This window comes from Amborella trichopoda, chromosome 5 (assembly GCF_054954075.1).
Source record: "Amborella trichopoda isolate Santa Cruz 75 chromosome 5, AtrichopodaSantaCruz75HAP2 v2.0, whole genome shotgun sequence".
NCBI lineage: Eukaryota > Viridiplantae > Streptophyta > Magnoliopsida > Amborellales > Amborellaceae > Amborella > Amborella trichopoda.
The window spans coordinates 24,309,325-24,327,759 of NC_142340.1; the positions used below are offsets into that span (position 1 = coordinate 24,309,325).

Sequence of the window (18,435 nt, forward strand, 5' to 3'; positions counted from 1 at the left end):
CCAAAAATAAATTAGGTGGGAATCACCTAGTTCTCTAACCCGGATTGACAATCTACTAACAGAAAGACCTGGGTCTCTAACATAACCTGGAGATTCCCATCGATCTGACAAATTTCCGGTTCCATAAAGAAACAAGGTCAATCCCCTACCAAACGGATCTGGATCACTGACTAGGTGATTCCCACCAATCCAAACAATTCCCGGTTCCATATAGAAACAAGGTCAATCCCCTACCAAATGGATCTGGATCAGTGACTCATGATCTGAATCGACAAGAATTAAATCATTGGTTCATCTAACTAGCTGGTTGAAGTTATATGCAACATACCATTCATAATCTACATGTATCGTGATACACAATTTACCAAGCTTAAAATGACCCAAGTTGCTCACCATTCTTGAAAAAAGCCCCCTGGCTTTCTTTAGAAGTTTGGTGCTGCAAGTTTCACAAATAATGGAAAATGGGCCAAAATTTCTTCCACTCATCTTAACCTGTAATGACAGCCTAAATAAGATTTGGTTTTGGTGATTTTGCGTAGCATGTAAAATCAGGTCCATCTACAAAGTTCAACAAGAGATCAGGATTCGGATCTTCAAGCTCCAAAATGACCTGTGAACAGTTTGAATGTTTAATTTCTGCATTCATTTAGTTCCATCAACATAATATTCCAATAACTCAAGCAGTTAATTGAATTTGAAATTATAGGAAATGACAACCCCAGCTCCCCAATTTCATGTCTGACAGACTGATTGTGACCTTGTACCAAAGGTATGGTCTCATAATACACTTTCCCTCATCATTAGTGACTCTCTAGTAGAAGAGAAATGACTTATCCAAATTTACAAAGATGTAGCAAATAATATACACCATTGAAAATGATACAAATGCTTGGATTGAAACTAAACAGATTTTAAAATACATACAAAAGTATGACCTCAAGTTCAGTCAACAATAGAGAGCTTGAAAAAGGACTTAAGTACAGTAAAAGTACGCTCATGCACAAACAACACAAGGGAATGATACTTGTTAAAGGCAGCGGAAAGGTTTTATGATGGCAGTCAGGAATAGGGAGCCATTATGTCTTTCCACAAAGGCATGTAACGTTTCCTCACAGAAATAGGAAGCGAGGGGAAGCCCCAATGAACATGATCACGCATGGGTGCAAGGGACTTTTAAAAGAGTCTATAATGGCTAACATTCAACCTCAACTGTCAATATAGACAATGAGCATGGTTCTTGGATGGGTACCATGTAGTTACACAAGCTATGTATTTTAAGGTTTCACCTCCGCCCACAGGCATTCACTACAGTCTCTGTAGCGCTACAGGAAATCCATCATCATGACTCTTGAAAGGTCACAAATCACCGATCGGAAGAGTGAACACTAACGCAGATAGAGTATGAACTTTAGTTATAGGGATCTCCTAACATGGGTGGTGATCCTGTTCTAGAAACTCGATCCACCGGTTCTAGAGAAGGATTACCGTGACTCTAAGTAGGAGGGAGCATAACCCCAATTTAATAGTGGTAGTAAACAGCTCACATACCCGTATTCTTTATATTATTCAAGATGTGATAAATACATGTCAATCAAAAAACGAAAGCAACAAATGCATCATCATCAGATAGCGTATATTCCAAATTCATGAGAAGTTTGGCATAGTTTTATACTGGTTACCTATCCAACACAACCCACCGCCTTTACCCAGGCTTGGGACAGGTTAAGGGAAAGTTTAAGGTCTTCACGCTTCTTAAACTTAGAGCAATAAATGCATCTTAATAAAAATAAAAAAGCAAAAAACATTCAAATTCATGTTCTGAAAATTTTTCAAAGTGAAAGAGTTTCTTTAATTTGCATTAATTGGAAAGGGAAAGTTATGACTTCATTGCATCCCAAATCCTATTTAATGTATGGAATGTGGGTCCAATTTTTGTCACAAATGATATGGGATTTTGACCCATCCTTTTCTTAAAAAATATATATTTGATAAGACAGAAAATGATCCCACAGAGGGGGTGTGGCCTTTAAATGCCTGTACACTTGGTGTTTTGATTGACGCTCCATTTTATGTGAACTAATGTCTGTCCTCATACTTATTATGCTTTATGGATTTCTCTTAGATTGAGTGGCAGCATGGCCACACTTGGGTACCAAAAGCAGGGCATGAGTAATGAGCTGGGCTCTCTTTGAGACATAATGATCTAATTAGGATAGGGAGATCCCATGGAAGCTTCCAAATGTAATCCAGATAGATTTGGAGGGTCTTTGGAGCTAGAACTCCACCGAAGGCTAAGGGTGCAAGATCCACACTTGATTCATGATGGTTGGGCATGGATGGACAGCTGAGAACAACGGCCTCACATCATCATTCTCCTGTATCTAATATCAGACCAATTCAGTTATTTTCTTTTGTACCCCTATAGATATCCCACCCATTATCTATCACATCCATCTCCCAAAATAGAAAGTTCAATGTGGATGAGAGAGAGAGAGAGAGAGGCGTGCCTAGAAGTTTGGCTTTTTTAGATTATGAATTTCAAGAGAGAGAGAAGAGTGGTGTTGCCTAATACCTAGGGCTAGGGCTTATATGTCTCCACTTTCCTTGCTGAGAGATCTAAGTAGAGAGAGGGAGAGAGAGAACCCTGCAAACAGGGACCTCTAGTAGCTGAAACTCACCTAAAACAAAAAGAAAAGAAGCGAATCAATTAGCTATAGTGGGGTGCCACCCCTACTGGAGACTTGATAGGTTGTGCCATGTCCTAGAAGCTGATTCTTGGTAGAGTTTTTCAAATTCAGGTTTTCTACACAAATCCCCAGTTTTTGAGTGCCGGTTTAGGGATGTGGCAGCAATTTTTCTTGAGGCATGTTCTAATTTTATATATTTATTTTTATTGTTTTGGAGTCTAGTTTCTTACTGTAAAATCTAAGAGGAGGTACATGCAAGGTCAGGAAGATACAGGGGTTTTAGTGGAAGGCACTCTTTTTGTGATGTTGCATAAACTGCTTAATGTTTTAAAAAATAGTACTTTTATAACGTACATTAAGTCTCCAATAGATATCATAGAGTATTTGACTCCTTAAAACATAATCTAGAAGCATTGCTTTGGGTTGTCAAAAGAATATCAGGACCCTTTGTTGCAAAGAATCTAAAGGCTTTAGATCTCTCTTTCCCGATATGGAATTTTAAAATTTTTCTATGACCAAACACTAGGAAGATACTTATAATAGCCTATTGCAAACAATTACAGCAAGAAACACAAGACAAAGGCCACAAAACAAACTTGGTTACAACTGAAACAAGACCCAGGGAGTCAGACTAGCATGCCCCCAATTCACTTTCCCTTCATTAACATAATAGAGATTGCAATGTACAAGATTGTGAACTATACAAAAATCTACACGTGTTACCTAGATTCAACCCCAACAAACAACCACAACTTCATCACATGACACCACTTGCAATCTCATTTAGATCCAAACATAAAGATATGAACAACAAGATTATGGAAGCACGGGAAGCCAAGAAATGCAACCAAATGCCCTAAGGTTACCTCAAATGGACTTTGAAACACCCCATACCAGATCACTTCCTATGGTAGCGCTTGGATCAGGCCCCCTCGTGCTAAAATTGTGGCAAGCACCAAGAATTCCTAAATCCACTCAAAGGTCTCTCCGAAGAACTGAGCAAATGTGGGGAAAAAGGGCTGCAAAGATCCTTACTTCATCATCATCATCATCATCAAAGCCTCTTCCCAACCATTTAAGGTCAGCTACATGAATTCTAGTCCGTCATTATGCTCTATCAAGGGTCATACCCCCAGTGATGCCATATATTCCCACATCTTTTCTCAATACTTCTACTTGAACCAAGTCGCACCTCCTAACAGGTGTTGTACTAGGTCTACGCTATATGTGGCCCACCCACATCTTTTTTCACTACTTCTACTTGAACCAACTCGTACCTCCTAACAGATGTTATATGTGGCATGCCCACCTAAGTCTACTTTCTCTCATCTTATTGCCTACTAGACCCGTACCTAAGTTCTCTCAAATGTATTCGTTTCAAATTCTCTCTCTTCTTGTCTGCAACTGTCCTCACTTGGTATGCCAAAACAAGAGGGATTGGTGCTCTAAAACCAACACACTCAAGCACACTCACAGAACCAACACGATCAAGACCAAGCAGCACCAAATGTCACGATAGTTGGGGCAATATGTGGCTGGTTTCAGTTAATTAGAGGTGGCGTGGATGTTCATGGTGGTTGTTAGGACGAACTATGCACAAAGGGTATGATGGTAGGGTGTAGTGTGGGCTAGTTTATGACAAACCAAGTCTCAAGGGCGCAACACGCCATGGACCAAGTTGAGACCCAGGGTGGCATGGAAACTAATGGAGGAGGTTAAGGCAATTTTGGCAGCATAACAACACTTTGGTGAGTGATTAAAATCTGGTGCCCAGGGCCTCTATATATAGTTGGATTAGCCATTTGTCTTTGTGGACTGAAGAGAAGATTTCAATTTGACCTTCCATCATTTGACTAACAATCATAGATCAATAATACATATCACACCCTTGTCCACTTTTTTGTAAAAGTACAACGTTAGTATGAATTTGAACCATAAGATTTAACCAAAACCCATGATCTTTAGTCAAGAGAGTGACCAAAAGGCACAAGTGACATTTCACTCATCCTAGGGTTTCTCTGGCTTCCTCACTCTCTCTCCTTTCTTGTGAACAAGAGAGAGACAATATCCTATGACTTCCTCAACTAACTACCACATGTTCAAATGTGTAAGTGAGATGTGATCCCAACAAGAGATCAAGTTATGTGTCCCCCCTTGCAACCAATCATCAAATACCAATCATATATTCCATAAATCCCAAGGATGGAAAGAAAGGCATCATCGTCAGAGCATTTTCTCGACTAATTAGGGTGGGCTACATGAATCCTGATCCGCCATTCTGCTCTATTAAAGGTCATACCCTCAGTGAGGCAATAAATCTCCCATATCTTTTCTCACTACTTTCAACTATGTCCATTTGAGCCTACCTCATGCTCTTTTCGAGCCTTCCACTTGAACTAACTCGCACCTCCTAACAAGTGCTATACTGGGTCTGCACTACTCATGGCCAGCACCTAAGTCTAGTCTTTCATCTTATTGTCTATTGGTGCCACCCTAAATTTTTTCAAATGTATTCATTTCGAATTCTATCTGTTCTTGTCTTTTCCCCTCATCCATCTCAATATCCTCATCTCCACTACACTCATTCCATGGGTACAATGTTTTTTGACCACCCAACATTTTGCCTTATAAAGCAAAGCTAGTCTCACTGTCCTATATAACTTGCCCTTTAGCTTCATTGGAATGCGGCGATCACATAAAACTCCCTTTGCACAACTCCACTTCACCCACACAGCTCTAATTCTATGTGTGACATCATCCTAAATCTCTCCATTTTCTTAAGTTATCGACCCAAGATATCGAAAGTGCATTCTTTTTGGTATTTCCTAGCCATCAATCTTAACTACTTCTTAGTCCCTTCTCTTATTATTACTAAACTTGCATTCCATATACTCCGCCTTAATCCGGCTACTTTTAAAACCTATAGATTCTAAAGCATCCCCTCCAAAGTTCTAACTTTGTGTTATCACTGTTTCGGGTCCCCATTGATAAAAACTATGTCATCCACGAACAATATACACCACAGTACCTCATCGTGTAGGTGCCTAGTTAAGTCGTTCGTAACTAAGACAAACAAGTATAGGCTCAATGCTAAGCCCTGATGTAGACTAATTGTCACGGATAACTCACTCATCTCTCCACTAGTTATTTGTACACTACTTAGTGCTCCATCATACATATCTCTCACCAAGTCGATGTAGTGTTTGGCGAATCCTTTCTTTGCCATCACCCACCAAATCAAATCTCAAGGTACTATCACAAGCTTTCTCTAGATCAAACTTCCCAATCAGGTGCATAAGGAGAAAAGTAGCCTTGGTTGTTGACGTCCCTGGCATAAAACTGAATTGGTTTTCAGATATACTCATTTCATGCTTTAGTCGTTGCTCAATCACTCTCTCTCATAGCTTCATCATGTGGATGATAAGTTTGATACCTCGATAGTTCGCACAATTCTATATGTCTCTTTTGTTCTTGTAAATAGGTACCACAGTACTTTTTCTCCATTCGTCCGGTGTTTTTTTTGTTCTTAGCACCTTGTTGAACAACTTGGTCAGCCAATCATTGCCAATATTGTCCTAAAGCCTTTCCTATCTTTAGCCTTTTTGAACCTTCTTTCATGTCTACTAGCCTAATGCTACGAATGTATCTATGACTATTTATGTTAACGGTTCCTTCTAGTGCTCTATTTCAATTGTTTTTGTCATTCAATAATATTTGAAAATAAACTCCCCACCTTTCATTGACATCTTCATCCTTCTCTAGGACCCTTTGATCCTTAACCCTTTGATCCTTACTCTTAATGCATTTAATATGGTCTAAATCCCTACACTTTTTCTCTCTCATTTTTGCTTACTTGAAAACATCTTTGTCACCTTTTCTTATTCTCAATGTACTTAATAGATTATCATATGCCATAAATTTAGCCTTAGCTTGAGAACTTGGACGCACGCACTACTTGCTTGGGTCACGATTCTTGGTCAAGACGGGTGGCGACGACATGACCTAGAAGAAGCTCACGCCAAAGCAGGCACGGTGGCAAAACGTTTTGGCAGAGTTTGATATGGTGCTTGGGTATAAGCCTGGACTGGATAGATCAACCAGGTCGTGGATGCCTTAAATTTAGCCTTACTATTTATTTAGCATTTTTATAATCTTCGAAGTTTTGAGCATTTCTATTACATTGCCAAGTTTTATAATAATGGAAAAAAATCCTTTTTACCAAATTTCCCACTTAGTCCCTGCAATTTTCAAGGCCAAGAAAGTGATCGAGGGGAAAGAGTAGAAAGGGACTGATTGACGATGTCATCATGAAATTATCAAGGCTTGGCCCTCCCTTTTGGGACATGTGGATCCCATATGGGCCCTGTTATGAGCTTATATGGCCCCTGTCAGTTCCATTTGCCATCTGGGCTTCTCATGTGCCATGCCCACATGTGTTTTGCTTCGTCCTTTCCTACTAAAACTTAACTCTAAATTATAATGGAAGTCCTAATTAAAATAAAATTCATAATGACAAATTTTTCGCTGATAAAACAACTAATTCAATAAGCACTCTAACTACTTTCCTAAATAACTGCTAAACTCTTCAAAAATCTATTAAAAACAAAAGAAAATCTCGACAAAAATAAGAGGAGGAAAACCAAGAAAATCATTCCCAAAATTCAATTAGAAAAATTCAAAGGTAAGAGTCATCTTGTCCTACATCATAATTGGGATGAATGTGAGTTTCTACAAAATCAAACAAATCATCCAAGATAGGTTTTGCCAAGAGTTCCTTGGATGTACCTAAAGTTGTAGAAACTAGTTCATGGAGTATGCAAGCATTTTTATATACAAATGGGTTATTCAAGGGTACACCACACTAATAATGAACTATGAATTTACTACTCCAAAACTATTGAAACAAAATACTTTTACAAGTATAAAAATTACATTAACAATAACCTATTTTCGAAAATTTCAAAATGGGCAGTATTTGCTTTTCAAATTAAACCATCATTCAAAAGTCAAATGAATATTTTAAATTTTAAAATTGTGATGTACTGAACCTTGAGGGAACAATAAAATAAGCAAGCAACAAAGATAAACACGAGCATAATTCAAAAAAACCTCGGGTTTCTTCTCCATACCCCAAGCTAGGGTTCCAAAAGCCTACGCACTCTCTGTTAATTTCTAAAGATCATGTGGAATTGACACCTATTATACATTATAATTTAATGTTCAAAGACACCACATGTCCATACAATGATTAAAACAACATCTATACATCTTATCTTAAACTTAAATTTCGTAATGACAATTTTACCCCTGTGAACAGTACCTATGAACAATACTCGTGAATAATACTTATGAAGTAAATAAAAAAATAAAAACCCTAAAATCCCTATAAAAGCTAAAAAACCCAAGAAATAAACCTTGAAACTAAAACTATAATATACATCATTTTAAAGTGGAATAAAAATAAAAAATAAGAATAATTTTTCCCTACATCATTCTCCTTTGGTTGAAGAAAACTCATGCACGAGTTTTGAATTGTTGTAAGATGAAATTGGAGTTAGTCCGGGAATATTCTTCAACTTGAATATTGTGAACATGATCCTGGGACATGTGGGTTATTGCACTAATAAAAAACACAATGATAGTGCATTAAAACTGAGAAACCCTCGAGAAAAGGGTCATTGTATGTTAGTAAGGGAAAATATCTCGATACCCCCTATTTTTAGGTTTCATTACACAATAGACCCAAGGTTTTAAAAGATATCTTCGGGCATAAAAATTACATTTTATTTCTACTAACTCCCTGAGCTACTTTAAACCTGTTTTTTTTAGGCTAAACAAATTTAAGAAGACATGCCTTTTCTAAAAGCCATCCTCTCAAAGTTCTCTCTTTTTCTGTCCTAGCACCCCTTCTCTCTCTCTCCATCTTTCCCATCCCTAACTCCTCACTCTCTCTCTTCACGTTTACCATCTCTTTCCCCTCACTATCTCTCTTCCCAAATACACAGTAAGTATACGGAGAGAAAGAGAGGTGTTTGGATAAACACAGGAAAAGAGAGGTGTTTGGTGGTGAAAGGTTACCGAGAGGAGAAAGAGAGATGTGTTTGGATAAATAAAAGAAGAGAGAAAGGTGTTTGGATAAACACGGGAGGAGAGAGATACTTAGTGGTGAGAGGTTATCAGGAGGAGAGAGAGAGAAGCGTTTGGGTAAAAACAGGAAGAGAGAGAGAGGTGTTGGGATAAACAGAGAGAGAAAGAGAGAAGTTTGGGGTATATAAATGAAGAGTGAGAAGGGATTGGGTTTAGAGAGAGCATGTCTTTCTCACAATTTTTTAGGTTAAAAAATAAGTTGAAAGTAAATTTGTTGAAATTGCACATTTCAGCCATGTTACCCTGCTGAAGTTGCCCAGACTCAGCCCTTGAAGACACCACGGTTGCATCTTTGAGATCAACGACTAAACCAACAACTTCACCTATCAATTCTCCTTTGAGTCCTTCATCTTTTTCGTCGTCAAATACCAATTCAACCATGAAATCTTGATCATCATCATAGATTGGATCTCCTACATGATTTTGTTCTTCATCTAGTATGTGTGGAAGATTCATGGCAGATCCCAATCTACATCCTGCTGATTTTCGATACAGTAAGTGTCAAAATCAAGAATCTCATCATCCAAATCAAAAACCCTAGAGTGATGTTCCCCACATTTAGGTCTTTTGTCACTGTCCCCATTACTTGGCTCCCCATGCAAAGTGCAAAAGTGAAAAGGATTGTACTTGAAATCCTCTTGGGCTGAAAGATCACCATCTTGCCCATTATTGAGGCTCGCGAACTACTGTGCCAGTAGGGCTGAGAATTTATCCAATCCGGATCCGAAACCCGGAATTCGGATCTGGGTATGGATCCAAAATTGGGATCCGAAATTCGGATCCAAATCTAAAATTAAGAGCCTAATTAATATTCGGATCTGATCTGAGTGTAGGTGGATCCATCCCGGTTCTTAAAAATATATTAATTTTTATTTATATATATAACTTTTTATATATATTTTCTGTAATTATTGTTGGCAAGATGGCCTTTCAAGGCCTTAATGTCAAGAGTGTTTCGCTTAGTGGGAGTGAGCAAGAGATAGAATCTGGGCACTTTGTGAACTGGGGCCCAGATTCTCTTACCCCGAGTACATGAGGCACTGAGAGTTTATGCTTTGAGAAATCATTTTAAACAGGTGTGAGGGTCACCTCTTAGTCAGGAATTTCAATTAGAACGCCTCATCACGATTAGTTACAATAAGCCAGGGCTTGGAGAAACCAATTGAGTAGTATAGAGCCCGAGTATTTGTTCAGAATTGGCCCTGTAAGGAATGGTCAAGACTCATGGGATATGAGTCCATAGTCTGACACGGGACCATTCCATGGCATGTGAACTTTCACTCGCAAGGGAAGCGACTCTTCTTAGGTTTTATCCGACTTAGAAGAGGCAGTGCACATGTGCTTTGAGAGGACCATTGTATTTAAGTACGAATATGTCCTACAGGGATGCATCTGTAATCTATTGAGACCTCGATGATGGGAAGCTCTACCTCAATGACCTTGATGTATCCAATTATGTGTCTCTGCCATATACTGTGGAACATAGGTACATTGGGTCAACTTGAGACACGACGAAACATCATTCAGGACTAGTCAAATGGAGTACTTCAATACCTAGAATCAAAGCCTCAAGATCTCACATACCATTTTGTTTTAATGAGAAATGATGTTTAAATATGATCTAAATATCTATTAGAATTTTTTTGAGAATTTTTTGGAGTTTTTAAATCACCAAAAATGTGATTTTCAAAATTATTCAGGCTTAAGTAAGGGCGTCCATGTGGGTGCCACGTGACACCTGAGTGGCCATAGGGTGACCATGTGGAACCATGGACTCCTCACGTTGGGCCCCCTTGTTTGGGCGCAATTCCCATATATGGGAGACCCTATGGCACATGGTCACTCATTATTTATTTCAACCCATATAATATTTAAAATATTGTTATCCACATGGGATATATGTCATGTGAACATTCCATGTGGATGTGCCCTATTGGTGTGATCCATGTGAATTGTGTAAGGTGCATGTGAAGGGTGTGGGTTGAGTTAATTCTATTGGTGGTGTCATAACCCGCCCATGTGATTGACACCTTTTACCAAAATGTCCTTACACTGAGCATTCTCTACACTTGGATTTATTAAAAACTCAAGGGTCTTTATGTAAAGCCATTTTAGATTTGATTAGAATTAATTTATGGGGACAAGGACAAAAGGGTAATGTGGCTTTGATTTAGGGTTTATAAGGTGATAAGATGCTTAAATCTCATCCCCTCATCCTAGTGGTTGGATGGGGATGAGTAGTTAGGATAATTAGCCTCTTATGTACCATTGATGAAGTGCATCAAGCGTCATGATCGATTCATAACTTATACACTTCATCTAAATACACTTAAGGCCCAAATTCAAACTCTAAGAAAACACTTTTCTTGAATCAAAGAGAGATAAAAGAGATCAAAACCAGGCCTCCACGTTCAGCCCCTTTGGCTTCATGTTTTTTGTTAGAAGATGGCCTTTAATGGAGCCCCTTCCTTCCACAAGGTCAAGTCCATCATATGTCACCATCAAGGTATTATGTTTTTGTGTCTTTCGTTCATTGCTTCATTTCCTCAAGATCTAAACTTGCTGTAAATTCATGTTTACAGAAGTTTAAGTTCCCTTCTTCCTTACTTTTGAAAGATCTTTAAGTTAGAGATATATGGTGTGTCCCTTAACCTTGATCGTGAGTTCAATACCATCATTGCTTTATAAATCATGCATAGTTTCTCATAGATCCTTTCCATCCAAATTTTCTCGACTACATCTTTATTAATATTCAAGTTCAGAGAATTAGTACCCTTTTTAAAAGTCCATTTGTTGAGTTAGAGTTCCTCTTTCTTACGTTGAGAAAAACTTTGGTGGACCGGTGGACCATATGGAGTAGTTTGTTCATATTTGACTCGTTTTGAATACGATCTCTCTCATTCTCTTTTGCAAACTGATATCCATCATTTTAATCTCTCTCGGTGGGTCTTAGTTGTTATTTTAAAAGTGTTTCAAGCTTCCCATTTGAATTGATTACCTTATGATTATAAAACCACTCTTGCACTCATCTTTGGGACAATACTAAGTCCTCAAAAGGTCCGATTGTGTCCCGGGAATAAGGTCTCGAATCCATTGGCTTCCCCACCTTATATTAGCACTCAATTCACTGTTACAAAGTCTAGAAAAGTTCTGTAAATTTTGCTTCAAGTGTGTATGTTATGTGATTTGGTTATGTAAGAGCATAAGCTCATTTCTTGTAAAAATGTCATACTTTGTGACAGAATTTTGTTTTATGGGCAAAGATATGTATTGTGCCCCATAAGGCGACTGTTATAGAGTCATTTGTAAGTGGTATTCATATCTTAAAGTGTTATTGTTTTTTATTTGAGTGGCTGTAACTGTTTATCTTGCTTGTTTAAGCAAGACTGCTTATTGAAAATTTTGAGTTGTATTCTCATTTTGGTTTTGCTATAACAACACCTTAGATTCTATTGGTATCAGAGCTAGGGCTCTTCAGCAGCCCCCTTTTTGAGTCTTAAGTGAGTGTCTAGAGTGCCAAGTTAGGGACCAATGGCAGCCAAGTCGATTTTGACCGAATTGCTCAAAGAGCAGTGGTTCAATGGAACCAATTTTTTGGAATGGAGGAGAAAAATAGGTTGTCTTTCATGAAGAAGATCTCATACCTCTTCTTACATCTAGACCACCAAATCAGCCAGCCCTTAATGCCCCTCAAGTTATTAAGGATGCTTATGAAACTTGGCACCGAAAAAATCAATGTGCCATGAACATTATGCTTGCCACAATGAATGAAACCTACGTTAAGGATGATGAAGATTTTATTTGTGTAAAAGACATTATAGATGACATGAAAAAGAAGTTTTGACACTCCCAATGCGGCCAAGAGAATTTTGAGACTGAGAGGCCTTGTTACTTGCAAGATGGACAATCACACAAAAGTAAGTGATCATTTAGGAGAGTTTAAGAATTCTGTTAAGGAGAGAAAACCGATCTCCACTTTGACCGAGTTACTATTAACAAACTCTTTGTACTCTCCATTTCTCCCTCATGGGAGAGTTTCGTGGTGAACCTAATGGCGAAAGATGCACCAAGGACGATCGATGATATAGCTTCTTTCATGGAGGTAGAAGAGCAAAAAAGAATGGCAATAGATGGACCCTTGGCTATGGTCCATATGGTATAAACTCAAAACCCACCCTCTTCTTCTACTCCCCTTCTTCTCACCCCCATTTCTTCTTCTCTTCCTTCTTCTTCTATCGTGAATGCATGTAATGTTGGGGTGAGTGGGAGTGCTCACATTCAAAATAAGAAAAAGAAAGGAAAAGGAAAATAGAAGGGGAAGGGTAAGCAAAATCAAAGAGAAAAACCATATCCCCCTTATCCATTTAACCCTTATCCTCCTAAACCCCATGGCCTCCATCCTAACCAAGCAAGTCATGGGTCTTTTCAAGCTAAGCCGCCGCCCACACCAATGATGGTTTTTGGGAGGCCAGCATGGCCCTCTAACCAAGACTTCTCAAAAGTGCAATGCTTTAAGTGTAAGAAGTTTGGGCACACGCAAACATTTTGTAGATACCCTCCTCCTCCACCACAAAACCCTCCCTTTTCTCCTAAGCCAACTGTCGGTAAGCCAAATGCTTATGCTGGTAGTGGATCAAGGAAAGAGAGGATTTGTGTGATTTATGAGACTCTAATTACTAATGAAGAGGTTGATGTATGGGTGCTTGATTCCGGTGCTACCGTTCATGTGGCCAACTCGATGAAAGGTTTTAGATCCTTTATTGAAGTCCAACCCGGTGCCCATAATCTTTATATGGTGCAAATCACGTGGAAAAGGTTTTAGGAAAGGGGGAATATGTGTTGGAGCTTGCTAATGGGGAGACTCTAATCATTAAGGAAACCCTCTATACCCTTAGAATGAGGAAGAATCTCATTTCGGTTTCAAAGATGAGTAAGGCCAGTTTTGTGCTTATGTTTAAGGGAGAAAACGTTTATGTGCATAATGGATCTATTCAAGGAGATCTTGTTTTTATAGCTGATCTAGTTCAAGGGTTTTATCAAATTGAAATGAAAATGGAGTTCACTTATTTGGGTGATGATTTTCAAAATTTCCTTTTTTGGCATTTGAGACTAGGCCACATTAGCCCATATTATGATGAGAGACGGACTTCTTTACAAAATAAATGGTGATTTACAAAATAAATGTGAAGCATGCCTAGAAGGAAAAATGGTAAAGAAATCCCATAAAAAGGTCGAAAGGGTCACTAGGGTTTTAGAACTAATCCACACCGATGTATGTGGGCCTATGATGAGTGTGCCAACCAAAGGGTGCACATGCGGTACTTTATTACATTCATCGATGACCATTCCCGATTCCGGCACAACTATCTTATGTGGAACAAGAATGAGGCCTTAAGCAAATTACAAGAATATAAAGCCGAAGTTGCGAACCTATTAGGTCAAACAATTAAGAACCTTAGGTCAGATAGAGTTGGAGAATACACATCACAAGCCTTCCATGATCTTTGTGTTCAATATGGCATTATTCACCAAACAACCATGCCTTATTCACCCGAACAAAATGGGGTAGCTGAAAGAAGGAATAGGACCCTAATTGAGATGGTGCGAAGCATGACGAGTACCGCCAATCTTGGTTTAGAGTTTTGGGGGGAGGCTATTCTAACTGCCACATATGTCCTTAATCAGACTCCCACTAAAGCGGTCTCATCAACTCCATATCAACTTTTCATGGGTCGACCTCCCTCAATTAGACACCTCAAGGTTTGGGGATGTTCAACCCATGTTCTCATACCCACTACAATAGATCCAAACTTGATACTAAAACCATAAAGTGCATTTTCATAGGATACCCATCTCATGGAAAACGATTTAGGTTTCTATAACCCAACAAATAGAAATGTGATTGAAAGCCTTGATGCCCACTTCCTTGAAGATGAATAACTTGAGAGAGATAAGACCCAAAAGAGAGTAGATTTCCATGAACTTGAGCCAAACAAAGAAATTGAAACCCTTCCACTTAGGCGAAGTGAGAGAGCCACCCGAGTTTTTCACCTACCTTGGAGAAACCTATGAGAGAATTAGTGAGGAATTCGATAATGAACCTATTTCTTACCTACATGCCATGTCTTGTCCTGATCATAAATTATGGAGGGAGGCCATGGAAGATGAGATGAACTCTATCATAAAGAATCGTGTGTGGGAGTTAGTCCACCTACCATCTAACCATAAATCCATTGGGTGTAAGTGGATATTAAAAAAAAAACTTAACTCCGAATGGCGTATTGAAAAATATACGGCAAGTCTTGTAGCAAAGGGTTATACTCAAAAGGAAGGGGTAGATTATTTTGATGCCTATTCACCAATTGCCAAAATGCCTTCAATTAGAATAGTCCTTTCCATTACTGCATACCTTGACCTAGAATTGCACCAAATGGATGTAAGAACCGCTTTCTTGAATGGTGAGCTTGAAGAAGAAATCTTTATGAACCAACCCGAGGGATTTGTGGTAAAAGGTAAGGGGAAATTAGTATACAAACTTAATAACTATATGGCCTCAAACAAGCTTCAAGAAAATAGTTCCTCAAATTCCACCAAAAGCAATGGATTTAATGCAAATGAGGATGATCATTGTATCTATTACAAGACTAGTGGAAGTGGCATCACTTTTATGACCCAGTATGTGGATGACATTCTAATAGCTAGTAGCACCTTAGACCAAATAAGGGATACAAAGGCATGGCTATCTAATGCTTTAACATGACGGATTTAGGAGAAGCCTCTTATGTGTTGGGAATCCAAATTGTGAGAAATAAATCAGCCTGTACAATTCATTTGACACAATCCACATATTGTAAGAAGGTTCTTGAGAGGTTCGGTATGACTGAGTGCAAACCCTATTGATACACCAATGGAAAAGAGAATGAAATTGAGTATCAATATGAAACCGAGTGATGATCTTCAGAGAAGTGAAATGGAAAGGTTCCCGTATAGAAGTGTCGTGGGGTCACTAATGTATTTAATTATGGGAACAAGGCCCGACCTAGCTTTAGCTCAAAGTTTGATAGGTCGTTTTGGAAAGCCGTTAAAAGAATCATGAGATATCTAAAAAGAACAATTGATTATGGATTAGCCTATGGGAATGTGAGTGAGATTAGAGTTTTGGAATATACGGACTCCGACTATCAAGAGGACCCGGATGACACAAGATCCACATCGGGTTTCCTATTTCTCTATAGAGGTGGGGCCATTTCATGTGCACTAAGAAGCAAGATACAGTAGCCCTATCCACCATGGAAGCCGAGTACATGGCTTTGAGTTCTGCAGTTAAAGAAGCCATATGGATTAAGAAGTTTTTGAATCATTTGTTTTACAACCCACTCAAGCATGAAACAATTAGAATCATGTGTGATAATCAAGCTGCCATAGCCCTGGTTGTAGAACCAAGGTTCCATAGCAAATCAAGACATATAAGAGCTCGATATCATCGTGTGAGAGAAGAAATTGCAGCTGGTGAGGTAGAAGTGGGGAATATTCCATCGGAGGCTATGCATGCTGACCCATTGACTAAAGGCTTCGTTGCTAGTGCTTTCATGAGGCATGTGCATGCAATGGGGCCAAGGAGGTTAACATAGTTGTTATTACATTCTTCCTTGATTATGAGTATTTATCTTATAGATGTGTATGAATGCTTTATTTTGTGAGATAATGAGAGTGAGATTCGATTAAGGCCTCAAAAGGCTAAGTGGGAGAATGTTAGTAAGATGGCCTTTCAAAGCCTTAATGCCAAGAGTCTTTCGCTTAGTGGGAATGAGTGAGAGAGAAAGAATCTGGGTACATTGCAAACTGGGGCCCAGATTCTCTTAACCCAAGTACATGAGGCACGGAGAGCTTATGTTTTGAGAAATCATTTTAAGGAGGTGTGAGGGTCACCACCTAGTCAGAAATTTCAATTAGAATGCCTCATGATTAGTTGCGATAAGCCAGAGCTTGGATAATCCATTCAAGTAGTATAGAGCCCGAGTATTTGTTGAGAATTGGCCCTGTATGGAACGGTCAAGACTCATGGGACATGAATCCATAGCCTGACACGAGACCATTCCATGGCATGTGCACTTTCACTCGCAAGGAAAGTCACTCTTCTTAAGTTTTATCCGACTTAGAAGAGGCAATGCACACGTGCTTTGAAGGACCCCTGTATTTAAGTAGGAATATGTCCCACAGGAGTGTGCCTGTAATCCATTGAGACCCTGATGATGGGAAGCTCTACTTCAATGACCTTGATGTATCCAATTATGTGTCCCTGTCATAAACTGTGGAGCATAGGTGCATTGGGTCAACTTGAGACACGGCGAAACATCATTCGGGACTAATCAAATTGAGTACTTCAATATGTCGAGTCAAAGCCTCAAGATCTCTCATACCTTTTTGTTTTAATGAGAAATGATGTTTAAATATGATTTAAATATTTATTAAAAAAAATTTTAGAATTTTTTGGATCTTTTAAATCACCAAATGTGATTTTCAAAATTATTTGGGCTTATGTAAGGGAGTCCATGTGGATGACATGTGGCACCTGAGTGGCCATAGGGTGGCCATGTCGAACCATGGACCCCTCACGTTGGGCCCGCCTTGATTGGGCAAAATTCCCATGCATGGGAGAACATATGGCACATGGTCACCTATTATTTATTTCAACCTTAGGTTATATTGTTATTTATGGTTATAACTTAATCTTGGATTTTTGTCACACATTTAAATGTCACACATGTGACATGCTTGGCTTGTGTAGAGCCAAAGCACTTATTCAAATAAAATAATGCTTTAAAATATCGTTATCCACATGGGATATATGCCATGCAAACATTCCATGTGGATGTGCCCTATTGGTGTGACCCATGTGAATTGTGTAAGGTGCAAGTAAAGGGTGTGGGTTGAGTTAATTCTATTGGTGGTGTCATAACCCACCAATGTGATTGACACCTTTTACCAAAATGTCCTTACCGTTGAGCATTCTCTACACTTAGATTTACTTAAAACTCAACGGTCTTTATGTAAAGCCCTTTTGGATTTGACTGGAATTAATATATGGGGACAAGGACAAAAGGGTAATGTGGCTTTGATTTAGGGTTTATGAGGTGATAAGGTGCTTAAATCTCATCCTTCATCCTAGTGGTTAGATGGGGATGAATGGCTAAAATAATTAGTCTCTCATGTGCCATTGATGAAATACATCAAGGGTCATGATCAATTCATAACTTATACAATTCATATAAATACACTTAAGGCCCAAATTCAAACACTAAGAAAACACTTTTATTGAATCAAAGAGAGATAAAAGAGATCAAAACCAAGCCTCCACGTTCAGCCCCTTTGGCTTCATGTTTTTGGTTAGAAGATGACCTTTAATGGAGACCCTTCCTTCCACAAGGTCAAGTCCATCATATGTCACCATCAAGGTATCATGTTTTTGTGTCTTTCATTCATTGCTTCATTTCCTCATGATCTAAACTTGTGTTAATTCATGTTTACAAAAGTTTAAGTTTCCTTGTTCATTACTTTTGAAACATCTTTAAGTTAGAGATATATGGTGTGTCCCATAACC

The 18,435-nt window shown here is 38.7% G+C and overlaps 1 protein-coding gene across 50 annotated transcripts in view; it reads right to left on the bottom strand.

Annotated features, from left to right (window-relative positions):
- Positions 1-264: 264 nt before the first annotated feature.
- The window catches only part of BGAL17 (beta-galactosidase 17), a 107,239-nt gene continuing 89,068 nt past the window's right edge, over positions 265-18,435 (bottom strand). For all 50 annotated transcript variants that reach the window (XR_016055288.1, XR_016055287.1, XR_016055312.1 and 47 more), the window contains one exon: positions 265-610. Coding sequence is in view for 12 of the 50 variants with exons in the window: in XM_088866380.1 (XP_088722506.1) it covers positions 506-610 (105 nt within the window). In the remaining 38 variants the exon portion in view is untranslated. The remainder of the gene's footprint in view (positions 611-18,435) is intronic.